The sequence below is a fragment of the Martes martes genome (assembly GCF_963455335.1).
Source record: "Martes martes genome assembly, chromosome: 9".
NCBI lineage: Eukaryota > Metazoa > Chordata > Mammalia > Carnivora > Mustelidae > Martes > Martes martes.
Window position 1 is genome coordinate 30,747,839 of NC_137896.1, and position 20,922 is coordinate 30,768,760.

General features: G+C 38.9%; 1 protein-coding gene across 1 annotated transcript in view; it reads left to right on the forward strand.

Moving 5' to 3' along the window:
* The window catches only part of MCM8 (minichromosome maintenance 8 homologous recombination repair factor), a 46,639-nt gene that overhangs the window by 7,768 nt on the left and 17,949 nt on the right, over positions 1–20,922 (forward strand). The window contains exons 7-13 of the mRNA XM_080813180.1: positions 529–727; positions 4,188–4,273; positions 12,185–12,336; positions 12,580–12,775; positions 15,025–15,055; positions 15,588–15,728; positions 18,808–18,949. Coding sequence (XP_080669306.1) covers positions 529–727; positions 4,188–4,273; positions 12,185–12,336; positions 12,580–12,775; positions 15,025–15,055; positions 15,588–15,728; positions 18,808–18,949 — 947 coding nt within the window. The remainder of the gene's footprint in view (positions 1–528; positions 728–4,187; positions 4,274–12,184; positions 12,337–12,579; positions 12,776–15,024; positions 15,056–15,587; positions 15,729–18,807; positions 18,950–20,922) is intronic.

A 20,922-nucleotide genomic window follows, 5' to 3' on the forward strand; every position in this document is an offset into this window, starting at 1 on the left:
ATTTTGGGTGTATGCTTATCAAGTCCCTGCTATTTAATACTCTATGTAATACACTAAGTGGTGTGATTATATTTTGCTGCATTTACTAGGTTTCTGTTAAACACAGAGCAAATTGCATTTTGTTTTTCTTTAATTCATCTTTATTTTAAGATTTTAAATTCTCATTAGAAGAAATGAATAAGATAATTACCAGGGTTTTTTCTTTTCCGGAATTTATAGAAGACATTGTGCTAACCGTTTTTGAAAAAGAAGTTAGAAACTGAAAAGTCACTTTTTTGTTGCCAAAATTTTTCTGTTGGTATTATTTTTTTCCTTTAGAGAACAGCCAATGAAATAAGAAGAAAAGGGAAGATTTAGCATTTTTTAATCTTTAAGAATGATTTAATTCTTGTGAAATTTCTGATGTAAAGGGATGATGTGGTTGGAGTAATCCAGTTGCTCCTAAAAGGAAGTTGTGAAGGTAGAGATAATGTCCTATTGGTTCATTTGTAAATTCACAGATAAATACATTCTTGTTTTTGTTTCTAGGGTCTATAACTATGAGCCGTTGACACAGCTCAAGAATGTCCGGGCAAATTACTATGGAAAATACATTGCTCTGAGAGGGACAGTTGTTCGAGTCAGTAATATAAAGCCTCTTTGCACCAAGATGGCTTTTCTTTGTGCTGCATGTGGAGAAGTTCAAGGTTTTTCTCTTCCAGATGGAAAATATAATCTTCCCACAAAGGTAATATGTTCTTTAACTAAATTATTTATTTTGGCAAATCAGTTCACAGAAAACATTTTCCAGTGTTTCTGAACACAGCTTATTTTTATTTTTAACTTTCAGTTTTTAAATTATGAAATACTTCAGGGTATAGAAAATGAAGAAATAAAACATTAATCACTACCCAGAAATTACATTTTGCCAGTTCCAGATATATTCTTAAAGATAAAAGCATTACTGATGGTGATTAGTATCTCTTGTAGCCTCTTGCTTGTACCATTCCTAGAAATAATCATTATCCTGAAGTTGATGTGTATTCTTTCTATTCATATTTTTATATTTGGACTTTAATAGGTATACACATCAAGTTTTCTTTATTCTGCTGTCTGAAAGTGAGGTGTTCCTTTTTTATTAACTTTTTTTAGACTATAGATCTTAAAGCCATAGAAAAGTGGAGAGAATATCTGTATATCCACCATTTTGAATTGACAAATATTAATATTTTATAATTTTAGCTTAAATTTTTAAACGTAAAATACCAAGTATTAGAGTTAAAGTTAAAGTTTCTTCTTTGTTGCCCTCCCCAATTCCACGCACTTTTTTCCATCCTCAGAGGGAGCCACTTTTCTGAAATAAGCATGAATTCTTCCAGTCTGCATTCTCATACCTGACTATGTACCTGGAGGGTTTGTTTTGTTGTGTTTGTTTTTACAAAAATGATAGACTGAATGTAACATTCTGCCAATTTTTTTTTTCACTTGGTTATTTTGGACTTTACCCCATCTTAATACACACCTAGTTCTTTCATCTTTACTGTTGTGGAGTATTCCATTGAATGAATAGCCACTATTTATCCATTCTCCTGGTGGACATTTGTGTTGTGTCCATTTTTTTACAGTTACATGATGCTGCAGAGACATTCTTGCACATGTCTCCTTAGCAGAAGACTTTCTCAGTAGTGGGATATACTTATTGTTAACTATGAGATGTTGCCAAACAACTTTCCAGAGTTGTTGGTCCCAGCTTACACCCCTCTTGGTAGTGTTAAATAATTGCCATTTCTCTGTATTCTCATCAACACTTGGTATTGTTAGACTCTTTAGATTTTGGCAGGCTGATTGGTATAAGTAGTACTTATACCAATTTCTGTTGTAGTTGAACATCTTTTCACATCTTTATTGGCCATTGAATTTCCTTCTTTTTTGAATTTTCTGTTTAAATCTTATTTTCTGTTTATACTATTGATGGGAGTTCCTTATGAATTCTAGATACTAACCATGGATTATATATATTACAGATGTCTTCTTCCAGTATTTGCTTTATCTTTTAACCTTGTGGTATATTTTTTGTTCTATAGTTTTATATTTTGACGTGGTTAAATTGATCAGATTTTTTTCCCTTATAACTTTTATGTTTTAAAAAGCCCTGCTTAAAAAGCCTTCTTCACTTGAGCATTATAAACATATCTCTTATATTTTCTTTTAATATTTTTAAGTTTCATTTTTATTTTTATTTTTAAAGATTTTATTGATTTATTTAAGAGGGAGTGAATGAGTGAGAGCATGCACAAGAGCAGGGGTAGGGGTAGAGGGAGAGGGAGAAGAAGGCTCCCTGCTGAGCAGGGAGCCTGACTTGGGGCTCGATCTTAGGATCCCAGTATCATGACCTGAGCCGAAGGCAGATGCTTAACTAACTGAGCCACCCAGGTGCCCCAGGTTTCGTTTTTGTATTTAGATTTTTGTCCATCAGGAATTTAATCTTGGGAATGGCATAAAGCTGAGGATCTAATTTTGTTCTTGTAAGTGAAAAGCCAGTTGTCACCATTTATTTATTTATTAAGCCCTGTATTCCTACAGATGTGTATTGTTTTCTCTATGGTACACTATCCTGTAGACATGTGAATGCATTTCTTTTCACTGGTCCTGTACCAGCTCTATACAGTCCTATTTACATTGATCTCTTTAAAACTTTTGAAATGGCAGGGAGTCTTACCATATCTATTCTTCTTTTCCAGAGTTGCCTTTATCAGTTGGACTTTAATAAATTTTACATTTATTACATTTTTACACAAATTGAAATTTTTAAGGGTTCCTTCTCTTACAGGAAGAACAGGGTATGTGAGATTTGGTTATTGTTTCCGAATAATCAGTGGTATTGGTGAACGAGTGTCGTCTACTCTTTGTCTGGGCTTAACGTTCAGGCTCTGCCTTTAGTTCAGAGGCCAGAATTTCAATCCTGACTTACTGGGTAATTTCTGTTAACTGTATCTGATCAAGGTATTTCCAGGCCTCCCAATATAATGGGTAGTATTGCTGACTGGGAAGATGAGTGCTAGTGTGAAAAGGGTTCTACATGTGTCTGAACTTCATGAATTGAAGTGACCAGAAAGATGGTTGTTTAGGTGATCGTGTTTTAGTCACTATTACTGTATAACAAATCACCCTAAAACCTAGTGGCTTAAAATAACAACAGTCATTTAATTATTTCTCATGGTTTCTGTTAGTCTGAAGTTTGGAAGAACTGCTTGGCTGGGTAGTTCTGCATCTACGTCTCTTACAGAGTTGTAATCAAACGGTGGATAAAGCAGAACAGCAAGAGGCGAGTGGTTGGGGGCTAGCTGGGCATCTCTTCTCCATGAGTCTCTCTGGGCTGGTTTTGGCTTCTGGGACACAGTATGGCAACTTAGTCTGCTCACATGGCTGCTGAGAACTTCAAGAAATAGGTCCAGCTTTCATGAAAAAATGGCTTTGCCTCTTTTGAGCTAGCCTCAGAAATCAGGTGACATCACTTCTGTTGGTTACAAAGTGAGTCATAAGCCTGTCCAGATCACAGAAGAGGGAAATTAGACTCCATTTCTTGATGGGGGAGTGGGAGTTCTAGAAAGGCTCATGGGGAGATACTGTTGCAACCATATTTGGAAAATACAGTCAACCACAATCTCTGAATTTGTAAATGCATCTTGAGGTCCAAATAGCAAACAAGTGACTTTTAAAAATTTGAGCACAATTTACTTACTTTTTGAGTATTGTTTCTGTGTGCAGTAAATATTATACAAACAGTGCAAAAGGAAGTGAGATAGGAGAGCTATGGATTAAAGGAGACCCAGGAAGACTTTGGAAAAGGTGAGGATTGGGCTGGATATGTGGGACTGGATGCAAGAGGGCATTCAAGGATCAGGAGACTGCACACAAAGGAAGGAATATGTACTCAGTGTGAGAGGCTTGTGAGGAGCCTTGCACACCCACAGCCGAAAGAATAAGAGCAGTGATCAAGAGGGACCAGCTGAAAAAATACTTCAAAAGCTTGTAATACAGAATTGGTACAGGTGGAAATAGAAAGTCATTAAGCTTGTAGTGCATTTTATTATAACACCCTTCTGGGAGCAACTTAAAACAATATTAAGTGAAGCATTTTAATTTGCATTTTCCTGAGATGTAATTGTAGTTTATCAAAATCTGGATGTGAATTAATCTTGTTGCAGTGTCCTGTGCCCACATGTCGAGGGAGGTCATTCACTGCTCTCCGTAGCTCACCTCTTACGGTTACGATGGACTGGCAGTCAATCAAGTAAGTAACCAGACTAAATAATACACAGGTTTTAGATCTCTCATACTGCCAAGTAAATCTAGAATATTCCTGTATTATACCGTGAGTCTTATCTATAGACAATGATAAAGTATATAATAAAGGATTTATTTGGTTAAGGGTTTATATGTTGAAATTACTGCCTTTATTTGAAATTTGTTCTATATTAGATTCCAGAAAAGATTTTAAGTACAACTATCACATCCTTTTACTACTGAGATATAGTTCATTTTATTTCTCACTTATTTGATTCATTGAACTGGATATACACCAACAAAGTTGTATGATTTTTCTTTCCATGCTGTGATAGAAATGTTGTTTGGAAGTTTTAAAATAAAGAATCCCTTAGAAACAGGCATGTTTTATTTCATGTTCTCACTATGTGTGAGGCATTTTACTATAGGTTTGTTTTTTTTTTAAGCTGTATTTTGCAGATCATATGGTTGTGTGTGTGTCTATTTTTAACCCAATAATTTATTCCATTTTATCTGGCTGTAGTCCCATAAGTCATCCCTGAATATGGAATTATGAGTAGTTTTTGTTTTTGTTTTTAAGATTTTATTTATTTATTTGACAGAGAGACAGAGCTCAAAAGTAGGCAGAGAGGCAGGCAGAGAGAGAGAGAGAGGAAGGGAAGCAGGCTTCCTCCTGAGCAGAGAGCCCAATGTGGGGCTCGATCCCAGGACCCTGGGATCATGACCTGAGATGAAGGCAGAGGCTTTAACCCACTGAGCCACCCAGGCACCCCGATAATGGGTAGTTTTGAAGTCAGAGTGCTACCAAGAAACCTAGTTAAAACAGGTGATGGTCTTAAAAAAACTAAGAACCTAGAGAAAAAGTGAGATGGATTGCTACCAAGCCCCGTCCTACCTACCTTCACCTCTTTCTGTTCTGTAAAAACTAAGACCAACATACGTAATTCTACAGTAAGCTGAGATCTTCACAAATTCTCCATTTTATAAAAGAAGAAATGTTTGAGAATTTTTTTTTACATTTTATTTTTAAAAATTTTAGTTCCAGTGTAGATAACAGTGTTATATGTAGTTTCAGATATACGATATAGTGATGCTCAGTGCTCATCACAGTAAGTGTATTCTTAATCCCCTTCACCTGTTTCACCCATCTCCCACCCATGTCCCCTCTGGTAATCAACGGTTTGTTCTCTATAGTTATGAGTCTGTTTCTTGGTTTGTTTCTCTTTTTTTTTCCTTTGTTCATTTGTTTTGTTTCTAAAATTCCACATATGAGTGAAATCGTATGGTATTTGTCTTTCTCTGATTGACTTATCTCACTTAGCATTATACCAGATAGATAACTCCATCCATGTTGTTGCAAATGGAAAGATTTCATTCTTTTTTAGGGCTACGTTTAAGACTCTTGAGTGTGATTTGTGCCCTTTTAGTTTACAAGGGTCTGCAAAGACTGTAGGGCTTTCACTACTGAAGGGGGTGATAAGGGCCTCAAAGGAGCTGTGGCTCACAGTAGGATAGGTGCATAGAAGGTCTATGGTAATTCATTTATTTGAACAAAATCTTTTTGCTTTTTGGTAAAAATAGCAGACAAGAAAATAGGCTTAAATATTTTAATTGGATTTGAATGATGATCTCTTAATATTAGATCAGATTTAGAAAGGGAGGCCATTTAGGGGTGCATAATGGCACAGTTGGTTAAGCTGGTTTTGGCTCAGGTCATGATCTCAGGGTCATGAGAATGAGCCCCGAGTCAGGTTCCCCACTCACTGGGAAGTCTGTTAGAGATTCTTTCTCTCCTAGTTCCCTTGGTCTCTCCCCACCTTGTAAAATAATAAACTTTAAAAAAAATGGAGGCCATTTAAATCCTTTTCTGGAATCTTTAAATCATTTTCTTTTTTTAATATTTTATTTATTTATTTGAGAGAGAGCATTAGCAGGGTGAAGGCAGAGGGAGAAGCATATTTCCCGCTCAGTGGGAAGCCCGACGCTGGGCTCAATCCTGGGTCTCCAGGATCATGGCCTGAGCTGAAAGCAGATGCCCAACCAACTGACCCACCCAGGCACCCCTTTTCTTGAATCTTTAAATGTAAGGTATTGCTAAAGTTCATTTTGATTGAGTTATAGTAGCACTTTGTTAGTATAGTATTAGCTTACATTATGGTTTTATTCTACTAATGTATAGATACATAAAACGACTACGTGCCCTAGGTGAAAGGTCTTCCTGCACTTAGAGTAAATTCAATTTCATTTTTTTCTGAGGCTTAGTTTGGAGTGGTCATAAAGAATTATTGTTTCTCAGCTAGTGCATTGAAATATTTGAATGCATCAAAGTGAAACTTTGTATTTGAAGCAGTCCCAGTTCTAAAGGTTACCTGGTAAAAACAGTCACAGTATGCAAAGAAATAGCTTGCTAAAAGTATATGTTTTCAGTGTGTGTGTGTGTGTGTGTGTGTGTGTGTGTTTAAATGGGGAACAGCCTAAACATCTGAAGAAAATGTTTTAAGTAGGATGGTACAAGAGTATTGTGTAGCCATTAAATATGATGTTGCAGAAGAATATTTTGAAATGACATTAAAAACGTGTACAGTGTTTTTAGTGATAAAACTGGCAAGAAATACAAAAATATGTTGAGAAGATACTCTTGGAAATGAGATTACAGTAATCGTTAATTTCTCTTTCTGTTTATCTGTTTTAGTAAGAAAAGTCTAAATTGGGAGGTTAATCCAGATGGATAACGAATGTATTCCAAAGTTATTATTTTAACATTCAGGGTTTTTACTTACATTCATTATTTAAAGAAGTTTTAAAGACTTCTGGGGAAGATGGCAGAGTAGGAGGATCCTACGCTCACTTGGTCTCATGGATACAAGTAGGTAACACCCACATCAGTGTAAATAACCCCAAAAGCAACCTGAAGACTGGCAGAAGAGACTCTCCACAGCTAAATATAGAGAAGAGGACACAAGAGGGTAGGAAGGGTGAAGATGTGGTCAGGAGCTGAACGGATCCATGGGACTATGTGGGGGAGAGACTCAGCAGCACTTGTAGGGAGGGGAGAGAAGCAGACCTCCACAACAGGCACCCAGGCACAGGGAAATTGCATGGGGAACGCAAACACCCATAACCTTTGATTTTGAAAACCAGAAGGGCCTCATTTTGTGAGTTCTTACAATCAGCTGGGCTTAACACCTGACCTTTAAAAATCAGTGGCTCAGGGATGCCTGGGTGGCTCAGTTGGTTAAGCAGCTGCCTTCGGCTCAGGTCGTGATCCCAGTGTCCTGGGATCGAGTCCCACATCAGGCTCCTTGATCAGCAGGGAGCCTGCTTCTCCCTCTGCCTCCGTCTGCCAGTGTTCACTCTCTCTCTCTATCTCTCTCTCTCTCTCTCTAACAAATAAATAAATAAAATCTTAAAAAAAAAAAAAAATCAGTGGCTCAGCTCTGGGAGGGCTGGATGGTGAGAGGAAGCCGAGTCCCTGCCTTTAAACAGACAGTGCAACAAACAGCCCTGCTAAGATGCAACATAGAAGCAGCAGTTTAAAAAATTCCTGGTTTTCCCTGGGGCTAATAATACATTATTATGTTAATTAAAAAAATAAAAAATTTTAAAAATTATTTTTAAAAACCTAGACAAAAAGGGCTTCAAAAGAAATTCCTTGTTATACAGGAGGGAGATTTGTTTACTAATCTCAGAGCATATACTGGAGGGGCAGGTGTATTTGGGAGATTTATCGAAGAACAAAAGATAGCTATTGCTATCTCCCCTCCCCGATGCCCAGCCTAGGTATAGAGACACCTGTGGGAACCAGGACAGTGCAGTACTCTCCACCTTCCACCTAGCTTGCTAATGGCACACCCCACCCATCTACTTTTCTGTGGACTCAGCCCCTCCAAGTAGAGCAGGAGTTTTCCCAGTGACTATAGCTCCCCTCGTGCAGCCAGCTGGTGTGGACCTTGCTGGCACTGTGCACATAACTCCCTGCATTCTCCTGTAGGAGAGCATCCAGAGTGGCACCACAGTGTGGCAGTGAGCAAGCAGCCCTGACAAGGGCCAGCAGCACTCCAAAGTGACTCCTACCCCAGGGAAAGGGGAAGATAACCATTCACACCAGTCCAGCTGTGTCCCCAGCAGTGGGCTGGGACAGACATCTGGTCTGACTGTAGGCCCTGCCCACCAAGAGAAGCTTCTCGGGATAATACAGGGAGAGCACCCTGCAGTTTGATGTTCCTGCAGGGTGGCAAACACCTGGCCTCAGTCAACTCAAGCCTGGGGTGGCCCAGGCTGGCCCACTAACAACACAGGGACCAAACCCTGCCCACAACAGGCAGAGAGAACCATTATAGACTACTGGACTGAAGACAAAACGTGTCTCAGCCATAATAGGGCACATGGAACACACATAGGAGATACCCCTGAAGGGCCAAGTTCTTAAGAACAGGAGCCATTGCACTGTAGGGCATTATAGGACCCGTTCTTCATAAAGCCACTACTTTCAAGAGCGGGAGACATAGCTGATTTTTCTAACATAGAAACAGAGTTAGTCAAAATAAGGAAGCAGAGGAATATGTCCCGAGTGAAAAAACAGGAGAAAATCACAGCAAGAGACCTAAATGAAATGGAGATAAACAATATGCCTGATAGAGAGTTTAAAGTAATGGTCATAAAGATACTTGTTGTACTAGAGAAAAGGGTGAAGGACCTCAGTGAGACCCTCAGCAAAGAGAAAATATAGAAAAGAATAAATCAGAGATGAAAAACTCAGTAACTGAAATTAAAAATACACTAGTGGGAATAAATAGTAGACTAGCAGAACAGGTCAGAGACTTGAAGGACAGTAATGAGAAGCATGCTGAACAGGAGAGAGGAAAAATAATAAAAAATGAAAATAGACTTATGGAATTCAGTTACACCATCAAGCATAATAACATTTACTGTAGGGATCCCAGAAGAAGAAGAGAGATAAGGGGGTCAGAAAATTACTTGAAGAAATAGGAACCCAAAACTTACCAAATCTGAGGAAGGAAAGAAATAGGAAGCACAGAAGGCACTAAACAAAATCAAATTAAGGAGGTCCAAGGCACATAGTAGTTAAAATGGTTAGAAAAAAAATAGTGATAAAGAAAGTTTTAAAAGCTGTGAGAGAAAAGAACGAAAACATTTACATACAGGGGAAACCCCATAAGGCTATCAGTTGATTGTTGAACAGAAACTTTCCAGACATATCTTTTGGGAGTCATAATTCAGCTCACTGCCATTGTGAAGTAAGTTAAGAGAATTAAAAATAATTGGTAGCGGCCTGTGTCCATTGATAGATGAATGGATAAAGATGTGGCGTCTGTCTGTGTGTGTGTATAAATATAATGGAATGTTACTCAGCCATAAAAATGAATGTGATTTTGCCATTTGCAACAACATGGAGGATTGAGAGAGTATAATGCTAAGTGAAATAAACCAATCAGAGAAAGACAAATACCATATGATTTCACTCATATGTGGAATTTAAGAAACAAAACAAATGATCAAAGAGAAAAAGAGACAAACCAAAAAAACAGAATCTTAACTAATAGGGAACAAACAGATGGTTACCAGAGGGGAGGTGAATGGGATGGGTGAAATAGGGGCTCATCAACATGAGCACTGAGTCATGTATGGAACTGTTGCATCACTATGTTGTACACCTGAAACTAATATGACAATGTATGTTATCCTGGAATTTAAAAAAAAAAAAAAGGCTAGGAACAGATCACAAATGCTGGACTGGTAACTGTTGGGCTTTCAAAGCCATGGTTGGTTGAAAGCCTTGGTTCCCATTATATGCCAACAAAAATCCACTGACCCAGAAGATTTTATGAAGTTCGGTGGAAGCCATCAGGATGGCTCTGTGGAATGGGAAAATACATGTGCCACTGGCTTCAGCAGATGGGCTCCAGGTGGCCATCCCCAAGGGTTGGGGGCCAAGCAGCACTTGCAGGGGGAGATACTAATTCAGTTGGTGAAAAAATGGATGAGAGGCCCTAAGCCCCTGACCTCATGCTATATAATTGCTATATAATTAAATTGGAATGTGAGTGTGGCCAAACAACAACAACAACAAAAAATTTTAAGGTAATGCCTGTAAATATTTTTAAAAATCAGTGTAGTAGGCCACGGTTCCCACAACTGCTTATTGTGTTATACATAACTTTAGGTGACATCTTTTCATGGCTTCCCTCTCTTTACTCACCCACTCTCTGAACCAAGGATATTAGAGGTGATGCACTTGCCTTTACTTATCCCCCTTCTACTGCTAGACTTCTTTCAGCATGATGTTAATTTTACATTGTCAAGGTTTACTTCTCTTTTCCAATCATAACTGTCTTCCTTGTTTAATCTATAGGTCATATCTAACAAAAACAAGAGCATTTATATTTTTATGATCATCTTTGTTTAACAAAGAAACAAGGAAGGTGGTCAAATGCCAAGAAAAGGAGATGTAATTTATGTTATTGTGTTGTTTTGTTTTTTTCCCTTAAATGATCCATGTGTCAAAATCAAAGCGAATTCTCTTTTCTTTTACTCTCTTGCCTTCTTCCCTATTTTAGTGTGCTTCATATTTGGACTGTGTTGTTTAGTGCTTTTCCCACTTTTTGAAATCTTTCTGTCTATGGTGTTCTGAAGTAATGAGAGTACATCTAAATGTCTTCATCCTGCTGGACAGTGATCAGTTCTTCTGGAGTTGTCTTGGACTCTAGAACATCTGTTTTCTGTCTTTGAGCTTCCTATCAGATACATTCATTGGGACTGTTCATCTGTCTTTTAAACTTTTTTCACCCTTTGCTTTCTCTGTGCCATTTTCTAGATTTCTTTGACTTTTTTGTTTGTTTCCTATAAATATTTGTTTTTTATATACGTATTTTTAATTTTCATGATATCACACTTGTTTTCTCATAGTTCCCTTTTTATAGCCACTTATTGTTTTATGATGATAAGATTTTCTCAGAAACTCTTAGGCAGCTTTTGTTTGTTTCTAGTGCTCTTCTTTTCACTGAATTATTGCCATTTCATCCTGAAATATCTGATGAGCAATGAGAAATTTGGGGGGTTAAGTAGGATAGATTTCTTTTGCTATATAAAGTAGGAGTTTTCCTCATGAAGCATGCCTCCTGGTAAGAAGATAGGGGTTTTGACTATCAAATTTTGCTCTGTGAATATGTTTTTGAATCAGAGTTGGGTTTCTCAGATGCCAGAATGAGGAGGCTTTGTTCTGGAGCTCTGATGCCCTCATTAGATGCTGTAGCTCCCCTCACAATGGATAAAGCCATTACTCTAGAACAGTGCTCTGGTTTTTGTTAAACAGTAAAGCCTGGTTTGCTGGAATGCCCTCATTCTTTGCTTACCCAACCACCTACCAAAGAATTCTGAACAGCTATTCTGTGACTTGTCTTTCAGTTGATTATCCTATTTCCTTTTAGCCAGCCGTTGAAAGGATGTTTCACCTATGTAAGAAACAAGAATTCCCTACTCTCCATTCCTGCCAGCTCCAACCTAGAGGCTCCCACTTCTCTTAGATCCTTGTAACTTTTTCCTGTGTATATTTTGGACTTTGTTTTATTCATCTATACTTTCCCACTTGCTGTTTTCTAAAATGTCAAGAGGTCTTATTTATTGGTAACACCTCTGCACACCCTAAAACTTCTCTTTACCTATGTAGTAACTGCCATTTTGGTGGACATTTTGGAGAGAGGGTAGGCAAATGTATATGCTCATCCTGCCATCCTTAATGGGAAACTGCGGAAGTAATATTAGATACACCATTGAGCTTCCCCCCACCCCACTAATCTGCTCTTTATCTAGCTTGGTACCTTGTGGGTCATGAATAGATGACATGTTGAGAAAATTAAAGTCAGTATCTATACTCATTGAAAATTGTTTAACTTTTTAGAATCCAGGAGCTGATGTCTGATGATCAGCGAGAAGCAGGTCGGATTCCACGAACAATAGAGTGTGAACTCGTTCACGATCTTGTGGATAGCTGTGTCCCAGGAGACACAGTGACCATTACTGGAGTTGTGAAAGTCTCAAATGCTGAAGAAGGTATTATATAATGCTTTTCTCATTTTGATTGTTTCTTAAAAATTTGCCAGCATCTTTTTTGAAGATACCTTTGAATCTCCACTAATACAGGGAATTCCTTATTTCTTACATGGGTGAAACTTTTCTTTTAAAATAAAGGTTTATTTGTAGCTTAGTGTGCCTTTTTTTTTTTTCATTCCGTTTAAGTCTTTGTAGAGAAAATGAAAATACCAATTATTGTATTTCGTACTTTGAAATTTACAGGTTCTCGAAATAAGAATGACAAATGCATGTTCCTTTTGTACATTGAAGCAAATTCTGTTAGTAATAGCAAAGGACAGAAAACGAAGACTTCTGAGGATGGGTGTAAGCATGGAGTGTTGATGGAGTTCTCACTTAAAGACCTTTATGCCATCCAAGAGATTCAAGCTGAAGAAAACCTGTTTAAACTCATTGTCAAGTATGTATGAGATTATCTGAAGTTTTATTATGTTATGTATGCCATAGGGGTGCTCTTGGCTACAAGTAACAAAAACTAGTCAAAATGGTTGCAAATTATAGTTCATAGGTCAAATCCATCCAACTGCCCATTTTTATATGGCCCATAAGCTAAGAATAGTTTTTACATTTTTTAATAGTTGAAAAAAAGACTATTTTGTGACACACAGATTTATATAAAATTCAGATTTCACTTCCTACAAATAAACTTATTGGAACACAGCCATAATCATTCATATATGAGGTGCCTGGCTGCTTTCCAGCTGCAGTAGTAGAACTGAGTAGTTGCAACAGGGAATGGCTCACAGATATTTACTGTCTGTACCTCTAGGGAAAAGTTTGTTGATCTCCGTGTTTAATCCTTAAAGGAAATTTACTATCTCACGCTAGAAGTTGGTCACTGAGCAGAAGAAGTGATGGGACTTTGAACTCCAGTCATTTCAGTTAGCTGTATGTAAGGGGTTGTTTGTTTACTTTTAAAAAGCAAGAAAGAGATTCAGATAGAAGTCACTTATATTCAGTAAATATTCGTAATATTCTTTTATAAAAAGATGCAAATTGAGGCAACTTTTGCTTTAGTGGTTAAGAGCTTTTTTTTTTTAATTTTAGTTAAATCTAAATTAGAATCCCACTTTAAGCACTTACTTCCAGTGTGTTTGGAAGCATGTTACTTATACCTCCTTCATTTTTCTCATCTTAAAATAGAAATAATTCCTGCCTCAGAAGGTTGTTCCAAGGATTACATGAGATTTTATAACATATTTAACACAGTTAACACAGCATGCTGTTATTTTAAAAGCTTTTAAACAATTTTTTGGATGATTTTGAAGAAATAGAGGAAAACAAGAGAGACTGAAAAACAGATGTACCTAATAGTAGTAAAGAAGTGAGGTTTTGAAATGTGTTGTGTTAGAACACATAACCCCGTTGTGTTTTCCTTACTTGGGCTTAGGACACTAAGAGAATTTGACTCTTTCTTCCTTTAATATGTTAGTCAGCTGAGAAAAGTATGGAGTTCCTCAGGGGGTCTTTGTCCTTAAACCCTCAGAGACTTTTCTGAATAGGCAGCCATCCAGACCTACTCTGGGAGAAGGGGTGCTCTGAGCTAGAGTGAGGGTGTGATCTGTGGAGCATGGACATTGTGGTGAGGGGGCTGTGAGCAGATGGGGAGGAGCCACCTGGCTGAAGATCAAAACACCACTTCGATTGGTCCCTCTTACCCATTTTGAATAAGGAAAATCTTTGCAGTGGTCCTTCTGCCATACTAGAAAGGTTTTCCCACAGGTTATTTTTACCCTTTAGTTCTATATTTGGGATTTCAGCATTAAAACTAGAATTTTTCATGGCTGTCCATTTGTTAATCTTGGAGGGTGTGGCAAGTTAGGCAGGCTGCCTGGTTTTATAAATAAAATTTTATTTGAACACAGTGCCATCCATTCATCGACGTAACTACTTTCGTACAAATAGCTGTGACCCAGACAGTAAAGCTGAAAAGATACTGTTCTGGCCTTTTAAGAAAAAGTTTGTCCACCTTTGCTAGATTAACAAGTGGAGGACCATGAAAGGAGAATGGAGAAGACAGTGGAAGGTTGTTTTAGTTTAGGTTTCTTCAGAAGCAGCAGTTTGGGTAAGCATTTATTTGGGAGGTAATCCCCAGGAATACTGGGAAGGGAATGGGAGAGTGAGAAGGGGTGGTAATCCATGTATGGTGCCTAAAGTAGAAGACCGTGATTATGAGGTCTTTTAAAGGCTGGTGATAGATCAACAGTAGAACTTTAAAATGCTTTGCAAAGGGGCACCTGTGTAGCCTAATCAGTTAAGCATCTGACTCTTGATTTGGGCTCAGGTCATAATCTCAGCGTCCTGAGATTGAGCCCACATTGGGTGTGGAACCTGCTTGAGATTTTCTCTGCCCCTCCCTGCCCCTGCTGTTGCTCACTCTTTGAAAAAAGTAAAATGCTTTACAAGTATTCTGTTTCCCTTACACAGCCACAATTTTTAAAGCATTCTTCCCTTTATGAATTAACCAGAATTTCGAGAAACTTACTGTTAGAGTAAAATGTCTTGAGTTGTTTGAGGGATTTAAATTTTATGTTTGCCTTTTCCCTTTTTTGATGCTGAATAAAGCAACTTAAGCAAGTTAAAAAGTAGATCTTCTAATGGATTGATGAAGCATAAATAAGAATTTATAAGTTGTATTCTGTTTTTCAGCTCACTTTGCCCTGTCATTTTTGGTCATGAAGTAAGTACTTCATCTTTACCCAAAAATATATAAAGTTGGCAAAAAAGAGCTAATTTTTATAAGCCATTTATTTGTATTTCAATATGTCATTACTCTTGATAAGCGAATGATATGAAAGGCAAACTGCAGCTTCATTGTATGAACAAGATTCTTACTAATTTGAGCTAATGGGAATGAGGTACCTTTAAAGTGACTTTGGGCACTAAGTGTTAAAGCAGAAGCTAGCAAGTATTTCCCAGTTTTGTGGAGTAGATTCATGCCTTGCAAGGTAGGTCTTTACTCACTGACTTTTAAAGGTACTTCTTTGGTTTTATATGCTTCCTAGTTTTTGCTTTCTAATCATTTACCTTATAGAAGTTTATATTGTAAATTAATTTCTTTAGGGAAAAAAAGTAAAGTTCAACCATGTTTTTTAAAAAAATTCTCAAGTAAATGTAAATATGGAAGGAGAAGCATCCCTTTTTTGCTATTCGTCTTTGTGTCCTTCTCAGTTTTGAGGTTTTTCTCCCCCCCCCCCCCCTTCACACTTGAGCTTGTTAAAGCAGGCTTGGCATTAGCACTTTTCGGAGGAAGCCAAAAATACGCAGATGACAAAAACAGAATTCCGATTCGAGGAGATCCACATGTCCTTATTGTTGGAGATCCAGGCTTGGGAAAGAGTCAGATGCTACAGGTAGGAAACCAGTCATCTAATATTTGATGTATTCCTTATGAAATGTATGACTGATTCATAAGTGAATTTTCTCAAAGCTTCTAATATTTGTGTTCCAGAGGATAGAGTTAGTCTGGTGGTAAAAGTGAATTGGGGTTTGTGTGGGTAATGTGTCACTTCTCTCTGGCCATCCTTTCAAATAGAGTCTGCTTTCTGTCACACAGGCTGTGTAGACATGGTGATCTGTTGAGATGTCAGCTATTGTGAAGTGTTAACCATTTCTCTAACCCCTTTTTTTTGGTATCAGCTTTGCTAGTCTATTTTGTTGTGGCTTCACCTATGAACAGAATAGTTTGAGAAAGTCAAGAGCAGGGAAGCAGGGTCATGCCTTCTTTCTTCACAAAACTACATAAACACTGTATTGAGGGGCACCTGGGTGGCTCCTGGGTTAAAGGCTCTGCCTTCGGCTCAGGTCATGATCCCGGGGGTCCTGGGATCGAGCCCCGCATCGGGCTCTCTGCTCTGCAGGAGGCCTGCTTCCTTCTCTCTCTCTGCCTGCCTCTCTGCCTAGTTGTGATTTCTCTCTGTCAAATAAATAAAATATAAAAAAACAAAACAAAACAAAAACAAACAAAAAAAAACACTATTGAGCTTTAGGAACTGTCTGATAAAGATAAGAGATCTGTATGCATCTCCACTGCTTCTCTGTGAGTTTTAAGCAAGGCAACTTCTGTGACCAACTTCTTGTTGGTGCCCAAGAACATTCTGCCTCTGCCAGTCAGAGCTTAGTGGTTCTCCCGCCAGGGCTTATGATGGCCCTAGTAGGTTCTGCTTGTTGGAATACTTTTGGTTGCCTGGGAATGACACCTGGTAAGCCAGTCATAATGTCCTTTCTGGGAATGCCCATGTGTCCCTTTCCTTCGGACCATCCCCAGTGTAGAAAAATGTGACCAGAGGGGCACCTGGGTGGCTCAGTCATTAGGCGTTTGCCTTCAGCTCAGGTCATGATCCCAGGGTCCTGGGATTGAGCCCTGCATCAGGCTCCCTGCTCTGTGGGGAGCTTGCTTCTCCTTCTCCCATTCCCTCTGCTGTGTTCCCTCTCTCTGTGTCTCTGTCAAATAAATAAATCTTTTTTTTTTTAAAAAGGAAGGAAGGAAAATGTGACCAGACCAGGGATCTCTTTGTAAGTAGTCCTGTGGCTACTGAATCTTTGTTCAGGGGAACTCTGACTGCATATCAGAATCATCTTTGGAACTCTGAAAATCCTGGGGCCTGCCCTAGTCCAACTAAATTAAGAACCTCTGGATTAGGGTTCTAGTATATCTGTGCGTGTATAACCTTCCACAGGTGATTGCGCTGGGCAGCCAGGATTGAGAACAGCTTTGACCTCATCATTGCATTTATAAGCCCACTGTCCTTCAGCTTGGGTCTTGATCCCAGGGTTCTGGGATCGAGCCCCGCATCGGGCTACCTGCTCAGTGGAGAGTCTGTTTCTTCTCTCTCTCTGCTGCTCTGTCTGCTTGTGCTCTCTCCCACTTTCTCTGTCAAATAAATAAGATCTTAAAAAAAAAAAAAAAAGATTTACTTATTTAGGGGTGGCTGGCTCAGTCACTTAAGTGTCTGCCTTTGGCTCTGGTCATGATCTCACAGTCCAAGGATCAAACCCCCACATCAGGCTCTCTGCTCAGCAGTGAGTGTGCTGCTTTTTCTCCCTTTGCCCCTTCCCCTGCTTATGCTCTCTCTTGCTCACTCCCTGAAATAAATAAATGAGACTTTTAAAAAAATTTGAGAGAGGTGAGCAAACTAGTGCACCTGCTAGCACGGCAGGGACGGGCAGAGGGAAAGAGAGAATCCCAAGCAGACTCCTATCCAAGTGCAGAGCCTGACATGGAGCTCAGTCCTGCAACCCCCGAGATCATGACCCAAGCCAAAATCAAGAGTCGGAAGCCCCCACCGACTGAGCCACCCAAATACCCTTCTCTTACTCCTTTTTAATTTAAGAAATCGTTCTTGGCAGATGATGGTTTCAAAATACATTTAATGGTACTGAAAAAAAATTTAATACCAAGGAATGACACTGGCAGTTTTTCATGTTTTTTAAAACCTGGGATAATGCCATTTAGTTTAATTTAAAAATAGAAACTGTAATATTAATAGAAATTAAATGTTGTAAATGGTGGAGTGTGTTGTATGTAAGTGTTCTAGCCCTGCTAAACCAGAGTTTTTAAAAATTAGGTTAACACTAACAGTTATGAATTGTTTACTGCCTTTCATTGGGTATGTGTGCCAGGTACCAGATTAAGTGCCTTACATACATAATCTCACTTACTCCTCAGGGATGTAGGTGATAAAACATAAATAGGCTTAGAGAGATCTGAGAGCAGCATAGCCAGTATACAGTAAAGTCAAGATTTAAACAGGTCTTCCTGACTCTGGAAGTCCAGGCTTTTAATTCTTGTGCTATTTAACCACTTTTCTGACCTGCCATAGCTTGTTTACTCACAAGGTAAGCATTATTGAGCTGTTTTATTACCTGCTATACAAAGAAGCATTGAAACCTTTGAAATTAAAATTGGCCCTCATGTATTTTCTGTTTGAACTTGAAAATGAAGCATAAAATGAAACTGTGTGTGTTCATATGACCACAGATATCAGAGGCAGGCTGCCTGGGTTTACACCTTCATAGCAGTGTGAGTTACTCTCTGCAGGCCTTGGTTTTCTATGTCACAAGATGGGGGTGTAATAATACCTTGCTATTAACTGTGGTAGTAAAGATTATACAGTAAAGCTGTTAGAAGAGTACTTGGCATATAGCTGACATTTGTGAGCTGTCACTATTAGCTGTTTTTCCCTTTTACTTTGTCTGATTCTTTTTCTAAATTTTTTTTAAGATTTATTTATTAGAGAGCACACGGTGGGTGAGGACCATAGGGAGACGGAGAGAGAATCCCAAGAAGACCCCATGCCCAGTGTGCAGCCCAGTGCAGGGCTTGATCTCACAATCCTGAGATCAAGACCTGAGCCAAAATCAAGAGTCCAATGCTCAACTGCACCACCCAGATACCCCTGGCTGATTCTTTTAAACCTTCTGTTTCCCTAGGCAGTATGCAACGTTGCTCCCCGTGGTGTGTATGTTTGTGGTAATACCACAACCACCTCTGGTTTGACTGTAACTCTTTCAAAAGATAGTTCCTCTGGAGATTTTGCTTTGGAAGCCGGTGCCCTTGTACTTGGTGATCAAGGTAAGAGACCAAACTCTCCACTGTTGACAACATTTAATTTCCCTAATATTACAGCTTCTATTTTTAATTGAGCCAAGGTTTTTAAAGGCATTATTCCACATCTAAATAATTAGTAATTCTGGAGCTTTGGGCTGTTTTTTTAAGACTTTCTCTTTCCGGTTAATTTCTTTACATTCTGTTCAAGAGGCATTTGGACAGCTCTGTATCAACCAGTGAGTTGAAAATGAGTACCAGAAAAGAATAACTGGAAATACAGTTTATACTGCAGAACTGAAACTGGTACTTACTGTCATTCATTTTCAGAATCCTGCAATAGACACAATTATATATTGCTCCTTGTACTTCCCATTTCATAACAACCATCACATTTGTGATCATTTGTTTAAAGCCTGTTTTAAAACTTTACATTAAGCAGGGGGATTTGGTCATCCTATTAACTGCCATATTCACATTGCCCAATACATAGGTGCACAGTCAATATTTGCTGAATGCCTTACTATTACTTAGCCCAGCATATCATCTGCATCATGATAGTTCAAGGATAAGGTGAATGTTACCCTTTTACTCACAGAGGACTTAAAATAAGAATTTAGAACTATTACTTTATAATTAGAAGTTTTGCTGTATTTTTAGCCCATCTCATTGGATGTTTTTCAGGATTTGACTGCTAGTTTATAAGAAATCCACTTAGAGGGCTCAACAAGAAGGGATCTCTAATTGAGCTTTGCTACCCAAGTTTCTCTTGGTGATGCTCTAACCCTACTGAAAAGCATGTTCCCTTGCATGTGTCAGGCACTGAGCAGATTCCAGTCAAGGTCTTTCATTCCTTTGCTTGTCAAGACCTCCATATTTCTGAATCCTCTCAGCACGCTCACCTGCCTGCCACCCCCCTGTCCTCCCACCTTGATACTTTACCTCCTTGGTTTCCAGGACATTATACTCTTCTGGTTTTCTTCTCATTTCATTGACTGTTCCTTCTCAGTCTTGTTCTATATCTCCCCAGCCTTAACTGGTTGGCACCTCCAGATGCCTCGTTCATGCACCTTTGTTTTCTTAGTCTGTGCTTACCTTCTTGATCTTACCTAGTCTCATGGCTTTGCCTAGTTATTTGCTGAAAATTTCCAAATTTATATCTCTTCTTCAAACTTAACATGTCCTAAACTGAAATCCTCATGTTTCCCTTCAAACCAATTCTTCTTACAGGCTTTCTTATCTCAGTCAGTGATAATTCCATCCTTCTGTTTGCTCAAATCAGAAAATGTGCAGTCATCCTTGACTTTTGCTCATACCCCATATCCAGTCTATCAACAAATATTACTGTGGGTTCTACCTTCTGTATATGTCCACCATCCAGCCTCTTTTCCAGTGCTGCTGTCATCTCTTACATGGATTAGTAGTGCAATCTCATAGTGCCTCTGACCACCCCTGCCCTTCCTGTTGTTCTTAACAAGGCAGAGCTATCCCTTTAAAACTCAAATCAAGGGGCGCCTGGGTGGCTTAGTGGGTTAAAGCCTTGCCTTCGGCTCGGGTCATGATCCCAAGGTCCTGGGATCGAGTCCCGCATCAGGCTCTCTGCTCGGCAGGGAGCCTGCTTCCCTTCCTCTCTCTCTCTGCCTGCCTCTCTGCCTACTTGTGATCTCTGTCTGTCAAATAAATAAATAAAATCTTTGAAACAAAACAAAACAAAAACTCAGATCAAGTTATTCTCCTGCTCAGAACCTTCCAGTGGCTTCCTGTCTCACTCAGAGTGAAAGCCCAGGGCTTGACAGTGGTCCAGGGCTATTCACATTCTGGCCTTCAAATCACCTCTTTTGCCTCATCATCTACTACTCCCTTCTTATTCTCCAGCTACATAGTCTTCTGGCTATGCCTGGAACACAACCAGCACTCCAGGCACATCACATTCCTGCTTTAGGCCTTTGTATTCATGCTTTCTTTACCCCAGATAGGTCTGCAAGGCCTGGTCCCTTTCC